The sequence below is a fragment of the Physella acuta genome, unplaced genomic scaffold (genome assembly GCF_028476545.2).
Source record: "Physella acuta isolate Inbredline_101_S28 unplaced genomic scaffold, ASM2847654v3 ptg002321l, whole genome shotgun sequence".
Classification (NCBI taxonomy): Eukaryota; Metazoa; Mollusca; class Gastropoda; family Physidae; genus Physella; species Physella acuta.
This window is the reverse complement of record NW_026733818.1, coordinates 1-27,036: the sequence shown is the minus strand read 5'-3', so window position 1 is coordinate 27,036 and position 27,036 is coordinate 1. Positions and strand designations below refer to the sequence as shown.

The 27,036-nt window shown below is 34.8% G+C and overlaps 1 protein-coding gene across 1 annotated transcript; it reads right to left on the bottom strand.

Annotated features, from left to right (window-relative positions):
* Window positions 1–8,753: 8,753 nt before the first annotated feature.
* Window positions 8,754–27,025, bottom strand: LOC131932930 (adhesion G protein-coupled receptor L4). Its single transcript, XM_059289824.1, has 20 exons — window positions 26,942–27,025; window positions 25,520–25,677; window positions 23,409–23,598; window positions 22,804–22,987; window positions 21,870–22,064; window positions 21,360–21,577; window positions 20,784–20,982; window positions 19,230–19,503; window positions 18,271–18,413; window positions 17,677–17,771; window positions 16,694–16,865; window positions 15,742–15,984; window positions 15,473–15,512; window positions 15,021–15,118; window positions 14,543–14,667; window positions 14,267–14,374; window positions 13,126–13,286; window positions 12,563–12,641; window positions 11,743–11,872; window positions 8,754–11,107 (listed from the first exon to the last, which is right to left on the bottom strand). The coding sequence occupies exons 1-20, from the start codon at window positions 26,995–26,997 to the stop codon at window positions 10,490–10,492; spliced, it is 3,486 nt and encodes a 1,161-aa protein (XP_059145807.1). The 5' UTR covers window positions 26,998–27,025; the 3' UTR covers window positions 8,754–10,489.
* Between the last annotated feature and the right edge of the window lie 11 nt (window positions 27,026–27,036).

The window sequence follows — 27,036 nt, the reverse complement described above, 5'->3', positions numbered from 1 at the left end:
GACAAACATCATCTTTATTTATTGTATTTGTAGACTATACAATTATATATATATATATATATATATATATATATATATATATATATATATATATATATAAAAAACTACCAAAAGACGATTTAATTCACCAAAGGTACTCTATCAATCCTGACGCAATATGGGGTAAGTGAAGTGGACAACCACACCGGGTGTCACCCCACTTAGTAACGCCACAGTTGATAAAACTTATTGGCGTTACTGATAGTACTTCTTGTTTTCCGGTCCAATAAAAGAATAAGACACTTCTGTTACAGAGTGTATTTTTGTGTATCGTGTTTGGGATGACTTGTGTCTGACGGTAGAATACCCGGCCAGCGGTAGTGAATGCGTGGGCGGTCACTCATCGGATTGCCGTTGTCTGTTACAACTTTTAAATAACCTTAATCTTAAACCCTTCTAACCCAACACCACCAACCTCTACCAGTTTAAAAACAAATATTTAAAAAAATATATTAAAAAAATAAAGAAAGAAGAAAAAAAAAATCAGTTGGGATGCTCGGTCTAGCGGAAGCGTTGTTTTATTTTCTACTTTTCAGTGATTCATAATATGTGAATTCGACACTCTCTGCCGTCACTAATTCGACCCGGCTCTACGATTGTAGACAATCGGGGTGAACCACAGCTCACCAGACTGATGGGGGTGGGGGCCGGGAGGGGGGGGGGGTGGAATGGTGGTAGCGAAATGGTCTGTTACGCATGCCCGGAGAGCGAGGGAGGGGCGGGAGGAGGGTTAGATAGCCGGCTTGCGTCGTCTGGTCTATGACAAAAATTATATTTATAGATATCCAAGTATAGCTACATTTTCATATTATAACATGACGTTTCGCCATCGTATATCCAATTTAAATTGCTTGGGATGTATCAATAAACAACGTTGCGATCCTATACATGTTTCTTTCAGGAATAAAAATAATAGAACTTACATATAAAACATAAACTACAACGTGTGACACGTTAGTAATAAAACAGGTGGTGTTAGTGACCTCACAAATTTAAGACAATTCCAGGCACAATTTGTGAGATAACTAACACTAACTGTTTTATTCCTAACTGTATTAACCATCACTGCAGCTACCATTTGTATTTATCTATTTCGCTCTCTTGTGACCACCTTTCTCTCTCCCACCCTGGGGATTTGGATACCCCCCCCCCCAACACACAAGCTTCAAGTGCTAACTCGAGATAATTGCCCGAAAGAAACCCTGGATGATTCGACTTGTCATTGGTTACAGAAACTTCCAGAAAATTCTAGGGTCGGTTAATTTTTTTACTCAAGTTTTGTTTGATGAATAAAAAATGATGAAGTAGAGTAAAGCGGTTTCTATGAGGTCGACATATGAATTGATAGTTTGGCTAGAGCTAGAACTTTCTCCAATGCCATCTGGATACCCTTTAGACCTGGGTAGGTTTAGTATCCAATACAAATTGTGAAGGTTCCCGTTCACGTAACGGCATTGCATAATATGTTCTATGACTTCAAGCAAACAACAGTAACTGTTCGAAAAATAGATTTGCTTAAAAACCTTTAATATTTAAGAATCAATACAATTTTCAAAACACTATTGTTCAAGAAGTTCAGAGAGGTGTAATATTAACAAATGTTTAGTACGTTTTAACATTGAATATTAATTTATTATTTTCTTTTTATTTATAGATTAAAATCTAATAAAATAAATTAAAGGGAAACAACTTAAAATATTTTCCCAAAAATCTTATCCTCCAAATTAATAAATTAATATCTAAATAGTTACATTCACGATCATTTTTTTTTATTATTTAACCATAATGAACGTTAACATGTTTATACTTTTGTCTGCTATTTTTAATACTTTATAAATTTTGAAATTTTACTATAACTATAAATTAAATAGAAAACCATTATTATAATTAAATTATTTTTTGTTCAGAACAAAGAGTAACAAATATCATCAATACAAAACAAAATTGTACACCAGTGCCATTATGAACTATTTACCCTCGGTTTGCCACTAACACAGGGGTCGGCAACCTGCGGCTCGCGAGCCGCATGCGGCTCTTTTGATATCAAGATGCGGCTCTCCAGCTCTTTGAACAAATACTAATAATCTTAATAAAAAAATAAAATATTTAAAATAAAAAAAAATATTAGTGGCTCTTTAAAACCAGGGAAATTTTGAAAATTGTAACTTTTGGCTCTTCCGCTTCAAAAGGTTGCCGACCCCTGCACTAACATACATAATTGAATTTTTCGGCCTTTTGGCTCAGATCAAAGTGTAGTATCTGTTATGGATTCTGCACAAATCATAGTCAAGTGGTTTGACAGTTTTTTTTAGGGCTGGCTGCCGGGGTTCAGAAGTTGGTAATCGAGGCATCGAATGCAAATGATCGCTGTGGGGTTGCGCCAACACACCCCTCGAATGCATCAGCTCTAGAGAAGAGTCACCTAGTACAGGGGTCGGCAACCTGCGGCTCGCGAGCCGCATGCGGCTCTTTTGACATCAAGATGCGGCTCTCCAGTTCCTTGAACAAATACTAATAATCTTAATAAAAAAAAAATATTTGAAATAAAAAAATGTTAGTGGCTCTTTAAAAGGTGGGAAATTTTGAAAATTTTAACTTTTGGCTCTTTTGTCTCAAAAGGTTGCCGACCCATGACCTAGTACTTGTACTATGGTGGCTTCAATGTACGAGTGGCTAATAATCGATTTTTTTTTCAGCTAGACGACGCCTACCTAGGAGCTGTCTTAGGTAGGATGTTCCGACTTGATACCTTGAACCTATTGTCAAAGCTCTATAGGAATCAATAAAAGAAAGAAAAATTTAAAAAGAAAATAAAGAAGCAAAAATCATGAAGAAACAAAAGTCAAGAAGAAACAAAAAGAGACAAAAAGCAAGCAAAGACAAAAAGCGAGAAAAGACAAAAGGCAAGATAAGACAAAGCAAGAAAAGACAAAAAGCAAGTAAAAGCAAAAAGCAAGAAAAGACAAAAAGAAAGTAAAGACATAAAGTAAGAAATCAGGACTAGACAAGGCTTGTTAAAACAAACAGTACATTGATTTTGAAATGTATAAAATCTTTTGGTTAATTTTTTAAATAATGTAATTGTGTTTGATGTTAATTTACTTGCTTTATATTGAAAATAAAAGTATTTCAAATTTTAAAACAACATTTCTTTCTCTAACGTGAATCAACTAACCTTCAGAGTTCGAATGTACACAGAGTCCTAAAGTCACGAGTCGTGACTGAGACAGCAGCTAAACACCGTCTTGAACATTGTCCTCAATTTTTTGTGTGGAGATTTGTTGAAACGTTTTTCTTATGATGAAATAAGCAATTACTACCAACACCAGCAATTGCTTATTTCATCAAAAGAAAAACGTTTCAACAAATCTCCACACAAAAAGAATTCGAATAACTACCAACACCAGCAGGACGGAGTGGTCTAGCGGTAGAGAGCTGGACTGCTAACCCGTAAGTCTCGAGTTTGAATCCGGGTTCAAGTCAGTAAAGGCGGCTAAGCATAGTACTGACCACACTATCTTTTTATATGCCGAAGTCACAGAAACAAGTGAACTCTACTTCACGTGCCCCATAGAAAGGGAAACTTTACTTTACTTTACCAACACCAGCAGTGGGGATGCTCCAACTTCCACTATTCTCTAAGGCGAGAGCCGGTGAGAAGAGTTACTTCAGCCACGGCTCAGTAGTTTAATAAAACAATAAAACCCAAACCTTGCCAAAATTAACAACAACAACAGTAACTCTAGAACTACTTGAAGAAGAATGTTCAGATTTTTTTTTTTAAAACTGCAACAGCCTCGCCTACATGCAAGTATTCATCACATCAAGAGGACAACCTAAACTTGCCAACACATCAGCAACCAACAAGTTCTTGTACTCAACTATGGCAGAGTCGACACCTGGTACTTCTCCTTACAAGCCATTGACGTCACCACAATGCATAAGACAACCAAAACACAACCAAAACACAATGAGCTTTTCTCTACACTTAGATGTTACCCCGACACTCAACAACGCAAAACTCATACAAGCACTACGCCTATGCAAGCGACAAAGAACCATCAATATGCATAAACCCACACATTGATAATCGCACCTTTTATATCTACACTGACAAACCTTCCACCATCTCACACTACTTCAAAATAAAAAAATAAAAAAAAAACACCATCTTAATCGCGATCGCAGTGAGAAGACAAGCGTGTCAGCTCGCTCTTCCACTCAGCACTGGACGAACCATTGCCAACTAGCACACCCAGACACACCACAGCAGGAATTACCAACAACACTAACACTAGAAGTTACAGTACCCTCCACAACAAGCTACAGCAGTGGTACGCCACCAACAGAATTCCACATCAGCAACAAGACCATCAATTCAGAAAAGACAACAGTAAAACAAGCCTGCTAACATTGGTCATCTTCACACCACTGGACAGACCAATGCAACCAACCACATCGGAAACCACAGCAGCAGACAACACCAAAACCAGCATCATCATCAGCCGTAAAATCAACAGGGATCACAATACAGCCAGCCATCTCCGTTTCCCAAAGTCAAGCCCTGGACACATCGGAGTCAACGGCAGCCCTGGACAGATCGGAGTCAACCTGTCTTAAGACGCCAGCCCAGGACACATCGGAGTCAACGGTCTTAAGACGCCAGCCCTGGACACATCGGAGTCAACGGTCTTAAGACGCCAGCCCTGGACACATAGGAGTCAACGGTCTTAAGACGCCAGCCCTGGACACATCGGAGTCAACGGTCTTAAGACGCCAGCCCTGGACACATAGGAGTCAACGGTCTTAAGACGCCAGCCCTGGACACATCGGAGTCAACGGTCTTAAGACGCCAGCCCTGGACACATCGGAGTCAACGATCTTAAGACGCCAGCCTACAACCCTCCCCCCTCAAAATTACAATTGAAAATTTCTTAAAATACTATATTTTTCTAAAATCTTGACACACTTTAAACACTACTCAATTTTTCAAAATACATCGCTAGTTAAAACTAACAAATATGGCGTTACTATGTCTTATTGTCCTCAAAAGTACCTATTTGCGTATTTAAAACATTGACAGGCAGTTTTAAAAATTAAAAAGTGGGACTTACAGACATAATAATAGTCTATCAAAATTTGTCTTACATAGAGAAACTTCAGCTCCAAATGTTGGTCTGGTGTAAAATAAATAGAAGTGTGGCTTTGAAAGAAGAAAAAAATATGTGTAAATTATATCTGCATTTGCAAATTTAATATCATCGATTGTATTAAAAATTTCTAAATGTTTAAAAGCTTTTAAGTGCTTTTTAAAATTGCCGATAGCTTTTAATAGAATCAAAGCAAAAGTGTCAAAACCACGTATTTATCCATGTCAAAAACTTTGTGGTGGAGGGGGGAGGAGACGGGGCATCACATCAAAGTACATAGAAACCCATACATTTTGAAATCAATATTTTGACATGAACTGTGGTCAGCTGTGAGTCCCCCCCCCCCCTTCACCTAACATTGAATGACACGGTGGTACATTAGCTCCGTCACTATAATAACCCCAACAAAAATAAACTCGAAAAAAGTGAATCGCACACTAAAAACAACAGAATCACACATTCAAACAACAGAATCACATACTAAAAACAACAGAATCACATACTAAAAACAACAGTATCACACACTCAAACAACAGAATCACACACTCAAACAACAGAATCACACACTCAAACAACAGAATCACACACTATAACAACAGAATCACACACTATAACACTATAACCAAACACTAAAACAACAGAATCACATAAATGGAGTCTCGCCATTCTGAATCAAACAACCAGTACTCATCAATGAATAAAAACATTTATTGGATTTCACAGTGGTATCATGTGTACACAACAGATTTAAAGCACCATAAAGCAATCTCAAATACATGCCCATGTTGGTTATATCCCTTTCTAATGTACTGCTTGTCATTTTTTTAAATCTGTATCAGTTATCTCCCTTCTAATGTACTGCTTGTTTTCTTATTAAACATGTATCAGTTATCTCCCTTCTAATGAGCCTTGGTTACTTCCCTTTTTTGTTATCTCCCTTATACAATTAATCAGATACTTATTTTTCTAACTGCCTCTAGAAACATCTCTTATTTTATTTCTAGCACTACCTCCACAGTGATTCCCAAATCTTCAGGAACTATCAACTTTAAACTGAATTAATTAAAATGGTTTACAAATACATAAAAAATAAGATAAACCTATTTGATACTGTGTATTAAGTTCTCATATTACACCCCACACAATAGCAATGCTATTATACTGTGTAAACAATCTCTGAACATTTTGAAGTATTTTTTTTTTTAAAAAGGTTTTTGAACACATAAGTTTTAACCATATATGCTTAACTAACAGAGTAAATTATATTTAATGAAAACATGCCTTGCCATATGATGTTTATCTACAAGTTTATTTATATAATGTTTAACCATAACATATTTAATGATAACAATAATCCACCATAACATGTTTAATAATAATGGGTCTAACCTGGAGATATCTAAACATAACAAAACATAAGAGAAGGTTGAACCATACCATTACATCACTAAAAAAATCTATTATAAAAACTAACTGTTTAGAGTTTTGTCATGTTGCTTGTGAATATTAATTTACAGCAATTATAATTCAAACATGTATCATTTTTCAAAACAATACATTCATTATTTTAAAGGAAAAAAATAATTAATTATCAGATTTCAAAGGATAAAATAAATTATTTTATTAAATTTAAAAAATATAAAATAAATATTCTTCAAAAAAAAAAAAAAAAGCAAAATTTCATTTTCTTCAGATATTTTGTTCCAAAAATATGTTTTTAACATTTAATAAACATGCATGACAACAAGCATTGAAGGATCTTATGAGTATAGGTATAGTGAGAAAAACACTTAAGGTGCTGTCACATTGAAATCAGGTGCAGAAGACAAGAGCAGGGGTCACATCAATAGGCAGCAGGACTAGGTTAAACATGGGCAGATAACCATTTGACAGCAGTAACAATAATATCAGTGACAATGAGTTTAGGTAATAGCATGATGATAAAAATAAAAAATGGTAAAAATAGTAAGTAACAATGCACTTTTGTAACAAGTTTAGAATATTGAAGTTTAATTGTACAGAAGTTTTTAAGTCTGAAATAAATAGCATGGTTTATTTATCAAAAATATAAAAATATGCATGAAATAAAGAAACAAAATATTTCAAACATACAATGTTTATAGGGACTAATATAAGAAATTTAAACAATGAATGGGCAACACAATGTTTATAGGGACTAATATAAGAAATTTAAACAATGAATGGGCAACAATTTTCAATTAATACTTAAAGAAGTTCCTTACTCTGCACACCACATTATCAGGGAATATATGCCTAGTTATGATATAAAATATTATAGGACTGTATAGTAAAACTAAATATTCCAGGCCATATAGATCTAGCAGGATGCTAGCTTTCTATTTGGAAATCTATGGCTGTGAAAGTTTAAAAAATCTTGAACCTATTTGTAATTTTAGCATTTTATTTAAAATCTTCTATTTTATATGTTTTGTAATGCATACTTAGGTTAATTAATATGACAGAATCTTCTAGAACCTGAAGGCTTGGTTGTTGTATCCCAACCCACCACTTGCCAAGCTAAACGCTAGATCCGTTTAGGATACAATGGCTTAAAGATCAATGTAGCAAATTTACAACCTACCAAGTCACGCCTCACCAGGTATAGACACCCACAACAAGCACCAGAGCGAACATTTATCGTTTTCACTTACAGCATAGTCCAATGGTAGAGCATTTGGCTGCTAGCCTGAACATCACGAGTTCGGATCTCAGTTTGGACTTGTGACTGTAGGAATTCCTTGAGTCCACCCAGCTCTGACGGGTACCTGACTTACGTTGGGGAAAGTAAAGGCATAGTGCTGACATCGCCATTCCTTTACATGCTGAGCTCAAGAAACATATAAACTCTATTTCATCTGCTCAATGGATCATTAGGTTCTAAAGAGGAACTTTACTACTTTACAAGCCAAGTATACATGGTAGCATTTAACATAGACATAATTGCAATTTTTTATAAACATCTGTTATTTTATTTAATGACAGGGTATGCAGTAACATTAAAGGTTGTATTGCCAATACAGACTAAAGGGGTGAAAAAAAATTACATCAGAATCACTGAACAATACAAAATGCAGATAAACTATACAGTTTTAAGTTCTATAATGGTCAATTTTTCTCGCAATCATAGCAGTATTTATTTATACAACAACGTCTGAATGCCAATATTCAACAATATTTAATAAAGTTAGAATGATAATGGTGATCCATACAAAATGACATTGTAATGATAATTGTGATCCATACAAAATGACATTGTAATGATGGTGATCCATACAAAATGACATTGTAATGATGGTGATCCATACAAAATGACAGTGTAATGATGGTGATCCATACAAAATGACAGTGTAATGATGATGGTGATCCATACAAAATGACAGTGTAATGATGCTGGTGATCCATACAAAATGACAGTGTAATGATAATTGTGATCCATAAAAAATGACAATGTAAAGTTGAAATGTTTTGGATAGAATTGTTGTTAATGTGTTGCAAACAATTTTTTTGTAGTAACATTCAGCCAACATAACTCATAACTAAATGAAAAAAAAATTCATAAATTTTTAAAAACTTACAATTATTTAAAATCATGCACATTTTCCACATGGTGGTAAAAGGGGAATAACTACAACATCAATAACAAATACAGGAATAAAGTGTTAAGTTATGTGGAATGAAACACAATATCTCATAAACAAGCTTTTCAAAATGGGTGTATATATATAAAATATAAATGTAAGAACATGTAAACAAAAATTACCCAGAATTCATAGAATTTGACCAATAAAATCATGAGAACTGACAACTATTGTAAATTTGTCGTAAATATTTGTTAAAAAAATACTAAAACACAGGTCGCATGCAATTTTATAAACAACTTTTAAAACAAATCAGGTGGCTTTACAGGTGGTTTTAGGTGAATTAAAATTATTTTGACATCAATATATTATGTAGTATATAAATTGTAAATAGGTAGACTTGAACTAAGCTAAGATAATATGAACATTTAAAATATGGTTGAACACATCCAGTAAACTTCACAAATAAACCATAGATCATTTTTTACATTGTAACTAAAAGATTGAAAATGTTCTTGCACATTTTTGTTCTTCCACAGGCTCACAGTAAATTTTACAATCAAAGGGCAGTAACAAACCAACACAAATGTGTACAAAACTCAACACTATATACAATGAGAAAGATTGCTATTTTGAAACATTGTTGCTAAGAGTTATAGTATAAACAGACCTACATAATTTGAAGGACTTATATTGTAAATATAAATAATAGTATTCTTAAAATTTCACTCATCTAAATAATCTTTTTTAAAATGCTTTAAAAAAAAATAATTTGGGAATTATATTAGCTGTACAAACTTGTATCCTGCAAATGAAGCTAATATTTTAAGCATAACCTTATTCAGTGGTGAGATCATTTGCCAGTTGCATCGATATATTTCTTAATTTATGCTATCTTTACATTACATTTTGACAGGGGTTACCACCCTTGTTACCTCAACCTAACTTGGTAAACTCAATAGCAATCTGCAAAGTGTTTCAAAAAGAAATTTGAAAAAAAAAGATTCCGTATAAAAAAAATAATCGCAAATGTTTACAAACACTAGATAAAAATGTGAAAAACAAGCATCACACTTTTCGCAGAAAGAAATAATAATGCTGGTCCATCATTAAAATAACATCAAGAAGAGTAACTGGCCTTTAGCGAGTCTCGCAAATATTTAAGTTAGAAAAGATAACAAACTGGGATTTACAGGGGAAGATAGAGATCACAAAAGTTGATTTTTTTAAAAACTTCTTCACATACCAAACAAAAAAATGTATGGAAATTTCATATAGCCATAGCTACTAACTTTAAAAAAAAATTTATTTAACAAACAGTATATTTTTAAGTCACTTTACTACTTCTATAAGACCAAAACAAACTGTTCTATACAAAGAAATACATTGCTTTTATTACAATCTGGTAGTAGACTACAATTCAAAGTTTTAACTTTTTAACAGGCAAAGGAAAAATTATAGTACAAAAGTAAAATAATAAATGAATTTTTAAAAATCTTCAACATTTACCCCATAAAGATAGAACAGATATTCATGTACCTTTTGCTTCTAACATTTTAAGCGTGTCCTTAGCTCACACCACATCACACAGAAAGACTATAAATATTTGTAAATATTCTTCCAACTATATCTTTTTCTTGATCAAATGTACTCTCCTGTTTATAGAAATAATTCACTTGATCGAAGAGATTCTCTGCTCCATCAAAAATGAGTGAGTTGATCTTGAAAGTCACCCACAGAATCATTGGGGATGGATTCCCGTTTGGTGGCGATGGAGTACTCAACACTGGAGCGACGCTCCTCGTGGGGCGACATGCTAAAACTGAACCCTTGGGTTGCGTGGCTCGACTTTTCAGACCGGTTCCCATTGAGGTTGGGGTGCCAGCCGTTTGTGGTGTGGATCTGGTGTGGGTGGGGATGGGAGCTGTTCCCCCCTTTGTTGGACTTGCCCGTTTGGTTGACTTGTAAACCGCTGACGTTGCTGTTGCTGAGCCGCCGGTGGTTGATGTCGGCTCCCTTGGAACTGGAGTCGGAGTACACGGACTTGATGGGGCCGCGTCGGCGCTTGAGTGTCCCCGTCTGGTAGAGCTGGAGCCAGGCGAGCTTGGCCTCTGGGTTGAGCAGGCAGCGGAACACGAAGATGAGGAACCCCTGCAGGGAGTTGCAGATGCAGAAGATGTAGCTGAAGACTAGCTTGGCCTCGTTGATGGCCAGGGGCCCGAAGACCCAGGTGATGCCCAGCAGGAACATGACGGTGAAGGCTCCCCTGAATTGGGCGGGGGTCACGCTCACGGAGTCGTTCATCAGCTGTTGCTGCTGCTGCAAGGAGAAGCAGGTGGGGGTTATATTGGTGTGTGTTAATAACCATAGGGTAATAATGGGATGGTGTGGTAGGAAGTAGATTGCATGAATGCTAACCAGAAAAATCTCAAATTCAGATCCCAGACATGAGTCTGCTAACATTTCCTGAGTTTATCCCAGGTACCTGACTCATGTTAGAAAAAGTAAAGGAGGCTGGGCATAGATAGAATTGACCAGACTATCCCTTCACAAGCCTTGAGCAGGTGCACTATTGACCATCAAGTCCAATAAAATAACTAGAGAGTAGGGTACATGAAAAAGGCTAAAATTTCATTTGATTACTGGTCATGCAGGGATTTCAGGTAAGGATATCAGGATAACCACGAGCCTACCCAGCTGTAATGAGTACTCAACAGAATGTTCCCTTACATAAATTGGTTTTAAAAATTACATGTTTTTTTGGCTACGAAGTTTAAAACTAAGAAGCATAATAAAGCTTAGCTATGAAAATATTGTTAAATAAACTTTTAATTTTTTTTCCCTCAGCAATATTTAAAAAAACAAACATTTCATCCTATCAATACAAAGCCAAAAATTGTATCATGCAAAGTCAGCTAGATTAGTGTTTTTATAAATTAAAATAAAGAACCTACTTGGAATTTGGGCTTTAGAATAACCCTTGACACCATGATGAACACCACAGTGTTGATGACAATGATGACACAGCAGGGAGCGATGAGGGAGGCGTAATAGGCAGCAGCGTTTCTACTCGTCAGAAAACATCTGCAGATACACAAAGGTTTTCTCATCAAATTACAAACTTTATAGATTTTATTTTACAGGAAGGTAGGTGATACATCATAATACATTTAACTAATTTAACTCCAGTAAAGGTGATTACCAACAAAGTTTTTACTTTTAAATGGAAATATTTAACTACAATGAAGAAATTATTTTTATGTAGCATTAAGTTTAAAAAGTAAAAATGAATGTGTAAAACCCAAACACTACGCTGTTTATTTTTTTTGGGTCAAAAACTTTGTAAACACCTCGTTATTTTCTCATAATTATAATAAATTGTTTAAACTTACACATGTCCTGGTAATGTTCTTATTGTAATAATCAATTATTTAGACTTAATTGTTTAGACTTGCTTAGATTACATATCTCTTTGTACGTTTTCGCTATGATAATTAATTATTTAGAATTAATAGTTTACACTTACACATGCCCTAGTATGTACTTATTGTGATAATTAATTATTTAGAATTCATTGTTTACACTTACACATCTCTTGGTATGTTCTCGTTATGATAATTAATTATTTAGACTTAACTGTTTAGACTTACACATCTCTTGGTATGTTTTCGTTATGATAATTAATTATTTAGACTTAATTGTTTAGACTTACACATCTCTTGGTATGTTTTCGTTATGATAATTAATTATTTAGACTTAATTGTTTAGACTTACACATCTCTTGGTATGTTTTCGTTATGATAACTTCCAATGTCCACAGCTGCTGTGATGCCCACAATTGCCAGAGGAACACCTGAAATTAAGACAAAAACGAGAATAGTTATGTATGCGTTTAATTTTAGTGTTTAGTGTCAGGTCAAATAAAGATAGCTTGGGAATCACACTGATCTCTGTCACATGTTTAATTCTCAGGTTAATGCCAGGTACTCTCAAGAGTTGAGTCTCCTCAGGACTATAATAAATATCTCTCTCATGTCAGACCTTCAGGATTTTGCCAGGTACTCCAAAGAGTTGAGTCTCCTCAGGACTATAATAAATATCTCTCTCATGTCAGACCTTCAGGATTTTGCCAGGTACTCCAAAGAGCTGAGTCTCCTCACGACTGTAATAAACATCTCTGTCTCATGTCAGACCCTAAGGTTTTTGCCAGGTACTCCAAAGAGCTGAGTCTCCTCAGGACTATACTAAAAACTCCACACTAACCCTGAAATAACTTAAATAAAAGTAAAACAAAAAAGAACAGGTGAATGAAAGATGAGCAGCAGGTGAACGCTCACCCCAAGCAAACAAGCATCGCTTGACCAGGTAGTATCCTTCATACTTGGAGAAGACGGTCACCAGGGCGTGGTACATTTCAATGGCCTCCACCAGCATCCACATGAAGGCCGCCAGGATAAAATAGTGCAGCAAGATGGCCACAATAACACAACCAACATCACTGAAATAGAAGGATACAACATCAGATAAAATAGTGCAGCAAGATGGCCACAATAACACAACCAACATCACTGAAATAGAAGAATACAACATCAGATAAAATAGTGCAGCAAGATGGCCACAATAACACAACCAACATCACTGCAATAGAAGAATACAACATCAGATAAAATAGTGCAGCAAGATGGCCACAATAACACAGCCAACATCACTGAAATAGAAGGATACAACATCAGATAAAATAGTGCAGCAAGATGGCCACAATAACACAGCCAACATCACTGAAATAGAAGGATACAACATCAGATAAAATAGTGCAGCAAGATGGCCACAATAACACAGCCAACATCACTGAAATAGAAGGATACAACATCAGATAAAATAGTGCAGCAAGATGGCCACAATAACACAACCAACATCACTGAAATAGAAGAATACAACATCAGATAAAATAGTGCAGCAAGATGGCCACAATAACACAGCCAACATCACTGAAATATAAGGATACAACATAAGATGATGTATTTCATTATACTGATGGTGCTTAAAATATCAGCTGGCTCAGTTATAATAGCTACATATAGATCTAGTGCAAGGTGTAGAAGTATACGCCATATACATGAGTATAGGACAAATGTACTACAACCAAAGTAAGGACATGTGTGCTTCACACACAAAATATAAAAAATTGTGTCCTACTAATTTAAGATATGTCCTACACATAAAGTAATAACATTAGTCATACAAAAAAAAAGAACATGTGCCCTCAAACAAATAAAGAACATGTGCCTCACTCACAGATGTGCCCTGATACAAGGAAAGAACAAGTGCCCTCACATAAAGGACATGTGCCCTCAGACAAAGAAAAACATGTGCCCTCACACAAATAAAGAACAAGTGCCCTTACATAAAGAAAAAACATGTGCCCTCAAATAAAGAACAAGTGCCCCCACACAAAGATAGAACATGTGCCCTACTCACCTGTATTGGGACACATCAACAGAGCCAACCAGAAAGATGATGTTGAGAATCAGAAGAGAAACACCCAGCTGGATCAAGATCTTGCCAGACTTGTCATTGTTGAGACACCTAAAATTGAATCAAAATAAGTTTTTAAACTGCTGGGACTGAATAGTACAAGTACACCCATAGGGAATGCCAGTTTAAAATTTTAGTTAACTTCATGAGAAAAAAAAAGCTTACATATTTTTTAAAATATTAATTTAAATTTTCCCACATATAATCACATTGACTGACCTGAATAAAGAATATGTTAACACAGTAACAGCCAAACATGCCATAGATATGGCACAGCCTATGTACGTTATGTACGTGAGTGCATCTTCATGTTCCTTGGATAATTTATAATCCGGGGAAACATCCTGATGATAAAGACAAGTTATATGTTATAACTTCATTACTTGTATTGTGAATATGTTTATATTTGTAAGTCCATATTTATGAATTTATATCTATATATATATATATATATATATATATATATATATATATATATATATATATATATATATATATATATATATATATATATATATATATATATATATATATATATATATATATATATATGTGTGTTTGTGTCAATTGTAAATTGATTTTAATTTACCAATTTAAAATTTTTTTTAACCCTTAATATTCTAACTTTTAAAAGCTATAATTCTCTGTTTGCTTATACAAAACTGCAACAAAGACAGTACAACACTGTTTTACTGACCAAAAGCACAGCAAAACTTGTCAAATGTGTGGAATAGCAAGTCACGTAGCCAAATTCATCTTCTTCCATTTTAATGCCTTCAGTTGACCAATTTGACACTTTAAAAGAAACAAAAATAAGATCATTTTTAATGTATACGCAAAAAAAAATGAATGAGAACAAAGAAGTTAAATTTTGAATATCAGCTTCTACCTTAAAGTTAAACCACACAAGTTACAGGATTAGCTTTGATACTCTGAATGTAAAATATATGTTCTTATAATATTTTGAAAATTAGAGAATTTTCATAAAATCTAACTTAAAGTAAGCAATAAATGTTACCTTAAGTGTAGAAAATAAAAATTAAATTAAAAGTGGCCATTTAATGTTAAATTAGAGATGACAATGAACATCAAATAACTTGTGAGCATTTAATGTAAACTTTGAGGTGAGCAGTGAAGTGTAAGACTTACATGCAGTATCCCAGTAGACACAGGTATGGTTGACACCTGCCTGAAGACAAAAGGTAAAAAAAAACTAATTTACCAACATAATTTAAAAAAATAAAATTTAAAAAATTTAAATAACAGAAATTAGTATAGGTGTAGAGATTATTTGATTATATAGCCATGGCATATCAAGAGGTTGTGTGGCCAATTAAATGCCAGCTTACATTCACTCTTCTCTACTAACATCAGGCACTAATCAGGTTTATAACACTGTCCACTACTTCAAGGCCTACCTGAATTTTTGGTAGCTGTATAACTACAGGCTCTGTTAAATTCTCCAGTGCTCTCCCTTTGACCACAGCTGAGATAACTCTCTGCTGGTTCAGTATCATCCCAGCCTTCTGGCCATAGGGTTCGAACCCATCCACAGGCACAAACAGCTGGGATCTCCTGTAGGCCACAAACTGGACCCTGGAACTGTTTAGCTCACCCGTGTCATTGAGGAGATGCATTGGCAGGGTTATGCTCACGTTGTACTAAAAGATAAAAAAAATGTACAATTTTTTAAATTTTTATTAAATCTAGCAATTTTCAAACTAGTTGCAAAATCTTAGTACCTCCCCACCTCTCACCTTACTCACCCCATATATGCATATACATACATACGTATATTCATAAATTATATATATACACATACACACATATATACATATATAAACTCACACACATATGCTCACACACAAACCCAGGTGTACACACACACATATATGCTCACACAAACCCACATGTACACACACACATACACTCACACACAAACCTAGATGTACACACACACACACACATACACTCACACACAAACCTAGATGTACACACACACACATACACTCACACACAAACCTAGATGTACACACACCCACACATATGCTCTCACACAAACCCAGATGTACACACACATATGCTCACACACAAACCCAGATGTACACACACACATATGCTCACACACAAACCCAGATGTACACACACACACACACATACACACACAATCCCAGATGTACACACACACACATACACTCACACACAAACCCAGATGTACACACACATATGCTCACACACAAACCCAGATGTACACACACACACACACATACACACACAATCCCAGATGTACACACACACACATACACTCACACACAATCCCAGATGTACACACACACACACACAAACCCAGATGTACACACACAGACTGACCATTGTGTTCTTGTCACTGTTGTTCATGCTAGTCTGAAAGGTGTAGTTTGAGCTGCCCGCCACTTTGTCAAACATGACTGCCTTGATGTTCAAGTCATTCGTAGAGATCTTGACTTCCCCAGTCACACTGATGTTGACTTCTGAGGTGTAGTCGTCGATGAATGCACGTAACCTGTGGTACAATAAGGTAGGGGCTTCAGGTAAGTGAACAAACAACATGCTGGGTAATAAAATGACTTAGGTACACTTTGTCAAATATCAACACACCTTTAGTGCACAACGACAATCAACAACACAATCAGCAAACACAACTTTGGTGCACTATATAAAAAAATACATGTCAACAAATAACACATCTACGATGCAACACATCTTTTAAACAACACAATGTTGTGCACCAAGTCTATTCACACATTAAACAATAATAAACAACATGATACAAATATCACATATATGTTACACAGCCGTATACATTCAGATGTAACTAAACCCTGGGTAACCACAACCTTAAACCCTCCAATGTAACTAAACCCTGGGTAACCACAACCTTAAACCCTCAGATGTAACTAAACCCTGGATAACCACAACCTAAAACCCTCAGATGTAACTAAACCCTGGATAACCACAACATAAAACCCTGCGATATAACTAAACCCTGGATAACCACAACCTTAAACCCTCCAATGTAACTAAACCCTGGGTAACCACAACCTTAAACCCTCCAATGTAACTAAACCCTGGGTAACCACAACCTTAAACCCTCCAATGTAACTAAACCCTGGGTAACCACAACCTTAAACCCTCCAATGTAACTAAACCCTGGGTAACCACAACCTTAAACCCTCCAATGTAACTAAACCCTGGGTAACCACAACCTTAAACCCTCCAATGTAACTAAACCCTGGGTAACCACAACCTTAAACCCTCCAATGTAACTAAACCCTGGATAAACCACAACATAAAACAAGCACAGATCTGCTAACCTGGTGTTTGTGCTGTTCTCCATCTCTGCAGCATAACTCACAGACAAGTTGACTCTCCCTAAGTTGCCAATCACATTCATGGCAATCCTAGCATACTGCAGAGTAGAAGGGAAATTTAACTGCTATAAAGACTGGGAGAAAAAAATAAACACTATGCCTATTTCAAATTAGCATGTGGGAACAGTATCACTTTATTCTTAAAAAAAAACCTGCATGAAGACACGTCTACAACTTTTGTGTGATGATTAAAAAATAAAAGTAAAGTCCCATTTACAGGGGAAGTAGGGTTCATGTGTTTCAGTAACCTCAACGTATTAAGGGATAGTGCGGTCAGCACTATGCCCAGCTGCCTATACTTTCCCTAATGTGAGTCAGACCTGGCTGTACTCTGTCTTATGGACTTAAACTTGTGACTTTTCTTGTTAGCGTTCACATGCTCTACCATTCAACCACCCCATCACATATAATGACTAAGTCTAGACTACATTTTATCGTAACAGTCAGCTGATCCTAGTAAAAAATTATATTAAGACTGGTCAACACAATTAGCTGATATTATCCCGAAGTTGTAAAAAACATATTTTGTTAACTAACCTGCACTCTAGTGAGTGTGTCGTTGTACAGATGCATCAGCTGGTCAGTGTAGTTTACAACCTGCTGGACGGTCAGTCTTGCAGGATCAGAAGTTTGGTCCAGAAGGTCATTGAGTTTCTGACCAGCATTCTCTTCTTCTCCAACTAAAAAAATATATTTATAAAAATTGTTGTCTACAAGAAGTAAGAAAAAAACTTTGCATTTTTTTATATCAACATCTATTAAATCTTTCAACTTTATATTTGAATGTAAGAAAAGAATTCTTAACACAACTAAAATTTTAAATATTTGACTAAAACTGACTACTACTTAGATATGTTTAGGCTAGACAAGTTACTTAGGGACAGTGAATAGAATATTACAAGTTGTGTGATAGTTTATAAGGGAATATTTGTGACATTTGTAGTTTTGTTGAATTAAGATTAGATCAACTTGGAAAAATAAATGTGGCACTCATATCTTTATAACGTATGCATCAACAATATCTAAATACTAAAATATAGAAAATATAATCAGCTTTTATAATGACAAACTTATGCACTAAAAACAAGAAGATAAACATGAATTATCTTTAACTTAAGTTAAAAAAAAAGCATTCATGACACCCTACATTTTTTCAATGCATTTTGTAACCAATGCTTATTTTTTTTTAATTATAGATTAAGAATATTTTTGTTTGTTTCCTTATTTTCTTGCATTTTAAAGCTCGTTTTTTAATGTTTTATATTATTATTTTATTTTTGGAAGTTCATAATATAAGTATTTACAAAATATATATTCAAAAATAAAAAGAACATAACATAAACAAAAAATAGAATACCGAAACAAAATAGAAAGCGACATACATTTGACATTATTATGTATCACTACCTTGTTTTATTACACACTTGAAGTTATGAATATACATGTAAAACAATGTATTAAATTCTCTAAGATCGACATTTAAAAAATCTTACTACCATGTGGGCACTGTAGATGCTGGTCAACACAAATACAGTCTGCCATGTCGTTGTTACAAGGCACCTCCTGCTCACATCTGTCCCCCCTCCAATCCCTGGGACAGTCACACTTGACATCTGTGGCGGACGTGTTGCGACATTTGCCTCCGTTCTGGCACTGGACAGTGAAGCAGGGGTCAAACACTGAGCAGTCTTTTAGGTTGTAGCCAGGGTAACAGTGGCAGAGGAATTTATCAGGGGGGATGCGGGTGCACTCACCATTATTGTTGCATGCCTGGGTATGCAGAAGATTGGGATTTTTCTTGCAATTTTTTTCAATAATAATAATAAGAAGAAGAACATATAAAACAAAATAAAATAAATAATGTAAAAAATCTAACTAATAACATATCATTAAAAGTTCAATAATAAGGAAGTCCAGTAGGTTGCAATGAAACTATTAAAACATTCACCACTATGTAACTGAAAAAAATACAACACAAATTCCCTATGTAACTGAAATTATTAAAGCACAAACCCCTATGTAACTGAAACTATTAAAGCAAATGTTTTATTTGATGGAATCATTAAAACATTCACCCCTATGTAAGTGAGACTATTAAAACATTCGCCCCTATGTAACTGAGAATATTAAAACATTCACCCCAATGTAACTGAAACTATTAAAACATTCACCCCAATGTAACTGAAACTATTAAACCATTCACCCCAATGTAACTGAAACTATTAAAACATTCACCCCTATGTAACTGAAACTATTAAACCATTCACCTCAATGTAACTGAAACTATTAAAACATTCACCCCTATGTAACTGAAACTATTAAAACATTCACCCCAATGTAACTGAAACTATTAAAACATTCACCCCAATGTAACTGAAACTATTAAAACATTCACCCCTATGTAACTGAAACTATTAAAACATTCACCCCAATGTAACTGAAACTATTAAAACATTCACCCCAATGTAACTGAAACTATTAAAACATTCACCCCAATGTAACTGAAACTATTAAAACATTCACCCCTATGTAACTGAAACTATTAAAACATTCACCCCTATGTAACTGAAACTATTAAAACATTCACCCCAATGTAACTGAAACTATTAAAACATTCACCCCAATGTAACTGAAACTATTAAAACATTCACCCCAATGTAACTGAAACTATTAAAACATTCACCCCTATGTAACTGAAACTATTAAAACATTCGCCCCTATGTAACTGAAACTATTAAACCATTCACCCCAATGTAACTGAAACTATTAAAACATTCACCCCAATGTAACTGAAACTATTAAAACATTCACCCCAATGTAACTGAAACTATTAAAACATTCACCCCTATGTAACTGAAACTATTAAAACATTCACCCCTATGTAACTGAAACTATTAAAACATTCACCCCAATGTAACTGAAACTATTAAAACATTCACCCCTATGTAACTGAAACTATTAAAACATTCACCCCAATGTAACTGAAACTATTAAAATATTCAACCCTATGTAACTGAAACAATTAAAGCACAAACCACTATGTAACTTACACCATGGAAGCACAAATCTTCAAGCTGACACCTCTCCCCATACCAGCCGTCATAACAATCACAGGTGTATTTAACTCTGTACATGTCAGTTGTGTTGTCATCACCACTGTTACATTGGCCATTTAAACCGCAAGGTAAGGTGAGGCATATATCAAAGGCTTCACAGTTTTTACCATGGTAGCCACTGTGACAATTACATCTGCAGGGGAAATAACTCAAATATTATAGACATTTACCTTTTAACATTCTTTACTTAACATTTAAAAAAAAAAGTTTCTTCTTTTTTTTAAAAATTATATTTTAAAAGTATTTGCTTTTTTATCAAAGTATTTTTTAGCTAAAAGTTTCATACTGTCATTATGCTTTTTTCATCTCAAGCTTCTAATTAAACAAATTTTCTTCAGTGAGTTAACTCCCATATCTCTTTTTATACATCCTTCAATTATTTTTAACAAAGCAGCACCAACAATAAAATAAAGATCAAAATAGAAATCGCATACATTAATTTTTAGCGTTTTTGAACCTTTAAACTGATAAGACATACATTGAAGTTATTGTTAGTCAAGTCATGCTTACTTGAATGATTTCTCCAAAGGATTGCAAGTACCATTGCCACAGTTCACATTGTAGCAGTAGTTGGTATACTGGCACTCATTGCCGGAGTTCTGAGGCGGGCAGCCGCACCTGAAGGAGCCGTTTGTAGGTGAGGTCACACAGGTGCCATTGTTTCTACAGGGAGACGTCTGGCAGGGGTCACGTAGTGCACAGTTCTGACCTGTCCGGCCAGGTGGACACTGTAACAGGATAACAGCATTTGTCAGAAACTCACCCTAAAAAGGTAGTTAATTTAGTCAGATTTCCATACATTATATGTTAATCTATATCATATACATATACATATATATATATATATATATATATATATATATATATATATATATATATATATATATATATATATATATATATATATATATATATATATATAACGTATTTTTATTAAACATTACAAATTCTGAACCAATACAGATTTATTTATAGTGATGTTACAACAACAACAAAGAAAAGAAACCCCCAGCAACTCACCACACATGAGTATGTGTTGTTCTGTGGTAGACAGGTACCAAAGTACTGACAAGGCTGGGTACTGCATGCATCTATAAACTCACAAAGGTTCCCATAGAAACCATCAAAACAATCACAGTGGAATGCTGTATCATTCAACCTTTCACATACCCCTTGGTCCTTCTTGCAAGGTGAAGGTGAGCAGGGGTCCTTGACCTAGTGATAAATACATACCAAAGAAAAAGGTCAAGGTAGATGTTTGAAACAGTTCAAAATCAAAGATAGATTAGACTTGTACAGTCTATCATGTCTACTGATAAATTAAAATTAGTTTGGGATATGAAAGGGAGATAACTGATGCAGGTAAGGTTAGGGGCGGTTTTTGCTGACCACAGAGGCTTCACTCAATGGTCACAAAAGACCACCGTGTTATCCAACTAAACATGGCCAGTGTTTTAGGATTTGAATATTTTGATATTTCAGCCAGGTGGGTGTCTAGGAATCTCATTAACTAGTTACTGAAGTTTTTCTACTGGTGTTTAGTTTCTTCATTTCAATTGTTTTAGAAGAATAGGACAAAGAGCATTAAATCTAATTTTTATAAGACAGTATACATAGTTATCTCTACAAAACATGATTCCCCCTTTTTCACTGTTAAATCTCAAGCATATTTTAAATGTTTTAAGTTTGTAAATGTACAATTACATCTGTGTTTTTTCAAAACAAGATTTTTTTTGGTGCTAAATTCAGCTAAATCTATAATATACTTTAAAATTATTTAAAAAAAAAAATTGTCCTTAACACTTAAAATTACACATTTTAGTTTTAAAAAAAAAAAACAACTGTTTACTAATTATTTTTTTAAACCAGTGTTTTTTTTCCATTTAAAAAAGGAACAGAAAAATATTTTTTAAAAACTTGTTTCATTAAAATTTAGACAATTTTTTTTACTAACCTCACACTTTTGCCCAGAGTAACCATCAGCACAAGCACATGTGTAAGCCCCATTATCAAGTGCCCTACAGCTTCCTCCATTTTGACAAGGCAAGCTCAGACACTCATTGTAGAACTGGCATCTATGGCCATAAAAAGTATCCCCACAGATGCAGTTGAACTCGTTATGCTTTAGAAAATTACACCTGTGTGAATGATGAAAAGCTACTTTGAATACCAGAAAAGAAACAACAATTTATAAATTAAAAATATTTTTTTTTTTGCTTGGGTGTATATTATTTACATAAGAAACAATAAATTAATTTAAATTAACTTATTTTGTCTGATTGTATAGCATATGGATAAGATCATGAATTATTTGTTAATTAATTCATGTATACTAATGATAATTGCTATTTCATTTAGAATTTATATTGAGATAGCAGAATGTGTAAAAATAATTTAATAACGAAATTTGAACAGAGTGCAGGATACCTAATACAGTGATAAATGTTGCTTTGATTTCCATTTATTTGATGATTCAGTAAATCTTGTATTTGACAAAAGCAGAAATTTATAATTATTAACTCCAGATTTTAAAAAAAATTCAGATTTTTAAATACTTACACTCCGCCATTTTCACAAGGTGAATATTCACAATAGTTTTGCACAGTACAGTTTTCACCCATCCAACCTGTGTTACAGGAGCAGGTGTAATCAACAACGGAGTCACCTGGATGGCAGTCACCATTGCTGTTACATGGGTTTTTGTAGTTGCACACCGCAAAGTTCTCTTCCACGCACTGCTGCGCATACCCTGTGTAAGACATCGGTCTTTTATAATTAACAACCCCACTACATCTAAAGACAGGGGCAAGTAAAAAATAATTGAAATAACTTTGTCATGCTACTAGTAAGTAGATTGTACATTAATGCTTAGACTTTAGACTTAGAGTATAACTAGATCAATGGAATTTATCTTATTTATAATATTAAGAAGTAGGACCTTACTTTAAAATATAATGCATAATTTAGAATAACTTTTACAGTATATACAGTACGAGCCGACCCGCGGTGTATCATACGCCGCTATTTAGTTGTTTTTTCTACTTTTCAGTAATTCATAATACCAATGCTGCCACTGAAAATATTTGCTTTAAAACACTAACCCCCCCCCCCCCCCCCGTGAAAGCAGCCTCCTCTTAGTTACCTCCTCTAAGCTTAAAATAGTTTCAAACTGAATTATCTGCCCCTAATAGCCGTCACTAAACTAAACATTTTGTGTGAACTACAACTCACCTGACCATGTGAGGGGGAGGGGGTGGGGGGGGTGGTGATAGAGAGGAAGAGAGGGGACTGCAAGGCGCGCGCTTGCAGCTTGTTTTCTAACGGCTCCCAGAAGAGAATTATATATATAGATATAGTATAGAGTACTATTAATGTTATTTGTATCTTATAATACTTATAAGTTATATACTTTATTTTTCTTCAGTAATCGTGCTCTAAATGACTCTAAATTTATTTTCTTATTATAGAGACAGAGATACTACTTGCTGGTCATTACTTGTTTATTTTATTATATTTCATTAGTTAGATAAGTGGGTTTTTTATTTTTTATTTTTTAATAATTTAATATAATTTAAATATAATGTGGCAAAATTATCTGCAATGGCTTTTATTATTTTAATGAATTTTTAAAAAAAGACTATTCAAAAGTTTAAAGTATTCTTGACTAAAAACTAATGAAAAGAAAAACACAACATTTTATATTTTCTATTCAACCAATTGTTAGGCTGCTAGAGTAGAGGGATAGATTCTAATTCTTAATTTTAAAAATTTTTAAATTTAAATTAATTTTATGCCTATTTTATTTTAACCGAATCCACTTTAACAAAATGATTCGGGTATACTATTACTGTATGACTGATTCAATTACTTATATACTATATACTTAGAATTTAGATAGATTCTAGATCTAGGTAAAACTCCATTTTAGGTATTTTATTCCCAGCTTCACGTTCACCTCCAGTTGAGCGTATTTTATTATAAACACATTCATCAAAAAAGTAGATCTATATCTAAATTAGGTAAAACCTTAGTTTAGCGTCGGAAATTATCGGGTAATGTTTGTTGAGTTTCGGTAACTACATTTACGGTAAACCATATATCATCTAGATCAGGGGTCTCCAAACTATGGCCCGCGGGCCGCATGCGGCCCGCGAAGTCCTCTCATCCGGCCCGCGGAGATCTTTTTGTCCAAGGAAAAATCGTTAGTTGGTGATGGCTGAGGCACTTTGCCCAGAAAAATCAAAGACATGCCTGGAAGAAACTGGGCCCCGAACTGAAATTTTATAGTTAATGCGGCCCTCGGACTGAAAAGTTTGGAGACCCCTGATCTAGATTTAGCTCACTCTAACTAGATCTATAACTATATTTATGTGTTTTTCTAACGTGTTTGTGAGTGTGTTTTGGACAGTTTTGGTCTTTGCCGGTCTTTGGTTGTGTTGATAATAAAATACGCTCAACCGGAGTTGAATGTGAAGCGGCGAATAAAATACGCTAAAATGGAGTTTTACCTAGTTCCTATCTATTTGTTTAATTGAAAGATCATGGTTGCATTTCTTTTCAATTTTGAAATAATTAATAATTAATGTAAACAATATTTCACTTTCTTGTAAAACCATTTGCAAAAACAATGACCCGTAGGGTAAAGTCTAGCAGTAAAAAAAAACACTCACCCACTGCAGTCTTGTTAAAAAGCAGATCGAATTCTTCACCGGACCAATAATCATTAGAAATGACAGTGATACGAAACACGTACTGACTGCGCAACGTCGAGTTCATAACTGTGTAGCATGTCTCAGAGTGACCGTCCAAAGATGGGAGGCTTTCGTTCCTAGTGAATTTATTTTTTATTATTAATTACAACAACAAAATATTAAGAAAAAAAAACTGAATCTTTAAAACTATAATATATGAAGAATTTTGGGTCGTCCATACATGACTTGACACTTGTAGGGGGAGGCGGGTCGTAATTTTGTGACGCGGTGTGAATTGGGGGACCAGGGGGGGGGGGGGGGGGCGGGGCGGGGAATCATATAGTGTGACGTAACACTTTTGCATTTAAAAAAAACAAATGTAAAAACTGAATTCTAGCTGTTGTTCAGTAAATTGACATAAAAATTTTGGCTGGTGTGTCGTCATTTTTAGGGGGGGGGGGTTGAGGGGAAAAATGGCTTCTTGTGACGATGTGTGGGGGAGGGGGAAGGGGGGAATTTGTCCCAAAAAAGCGTGACATCGTCTATGGATGACCACTTTAAAGATCGTCGTTTTCATACTTAGAAGTGCTGACAATTTGCCTACTATGGGAGGAGAGGTTTTTGATTAAAAAAAGAGCTATAATTCAGTTAATGATAAAACAAAGCTAAATTATTACCTATGCAAATGTGTTTAGCGTTACTTATTTGATTTGTATACAGGCAAACAGATGAGTCAATTAAACAATAGGTTATAAAATAAAAGCTAAAATAAGCACATTGAAAATATTTTAAAATTCTATAAAAGTAAGACGAATTGCAACGCAGTGGTTCACATGTTCACAGTGGGGTAGCGAGGGGGGGGGGGGGGGTGTGGACCGCACCAGGTGACACCATTTAGGGGGTGAGACCAAGGCAAAAAATAGCAAAATATAAAGAGAAAAATGATAATTCCGCTTAATTAAGTGATTAATTCGAGTGTTAAATAGTTAAGAGCAAATTTGACAAATCTATCCCGACAGGGTGGAGGGGAGGGGTGCAAATCGAATGTTTGGGGGGATGGGGTGGAAATTGAAAGTTAGAGGGGGAGGGGGGCACTGGTCACACACACACACGCACGCACGTACACACACACACACACACACACACACAAACACTCGAGTTGGCCTGCTATCCAAAGGTGCCCAACATATATGCCTAAAATCAGACCGCCGCCCCCCCCCCCCACTCATTGATCTATGATGGAAGCAAATCCAGAAAGAAAATCAGGCTGAAATCAGAGTCAACTGCCTATATAGCGCATTGACAGGTTGACAGGCAAGGCTAGTACTTTATTGGTTTTTTTTTTTTTTAAGAAATCCCATCCAACATTATAATAAAGACAGAAAAAGACGACACACTCACTTTTCAACAGCACCTTTGACTTGAACCAAATAGCCGTTAACTTTAAATTCTGGCATCGGGTTTTTCCAGCAAACTGTTGTTGTCGTCTTCGTTGC

Excerpts from the sequence above, each read along its gene's own strand:
- LOC131932930 (XM_059289824.1), bottom strand. The coding sequence starts at position 26,997 with ATGCCAGAATTTAAAGTTAACGGCTATTTGGTTCAAGTCAAAGGTGCT. Across the intron at positions 22,988-23,408 it reads CCTTGTGAAAATGGCGGAGT|GTGTAATTTTCTAAAGCATA; the intron begins GTAAGTATTTAA and ends TCATTCACACAG. Across the intron at positions 20,983-21,359 it reads CCTTTGGAGAAATCATTCAA|ATGTAATTGTCACAGTGGCT; the intron begins GTAAGCATGACT and ends TTTCCCCTGCAG.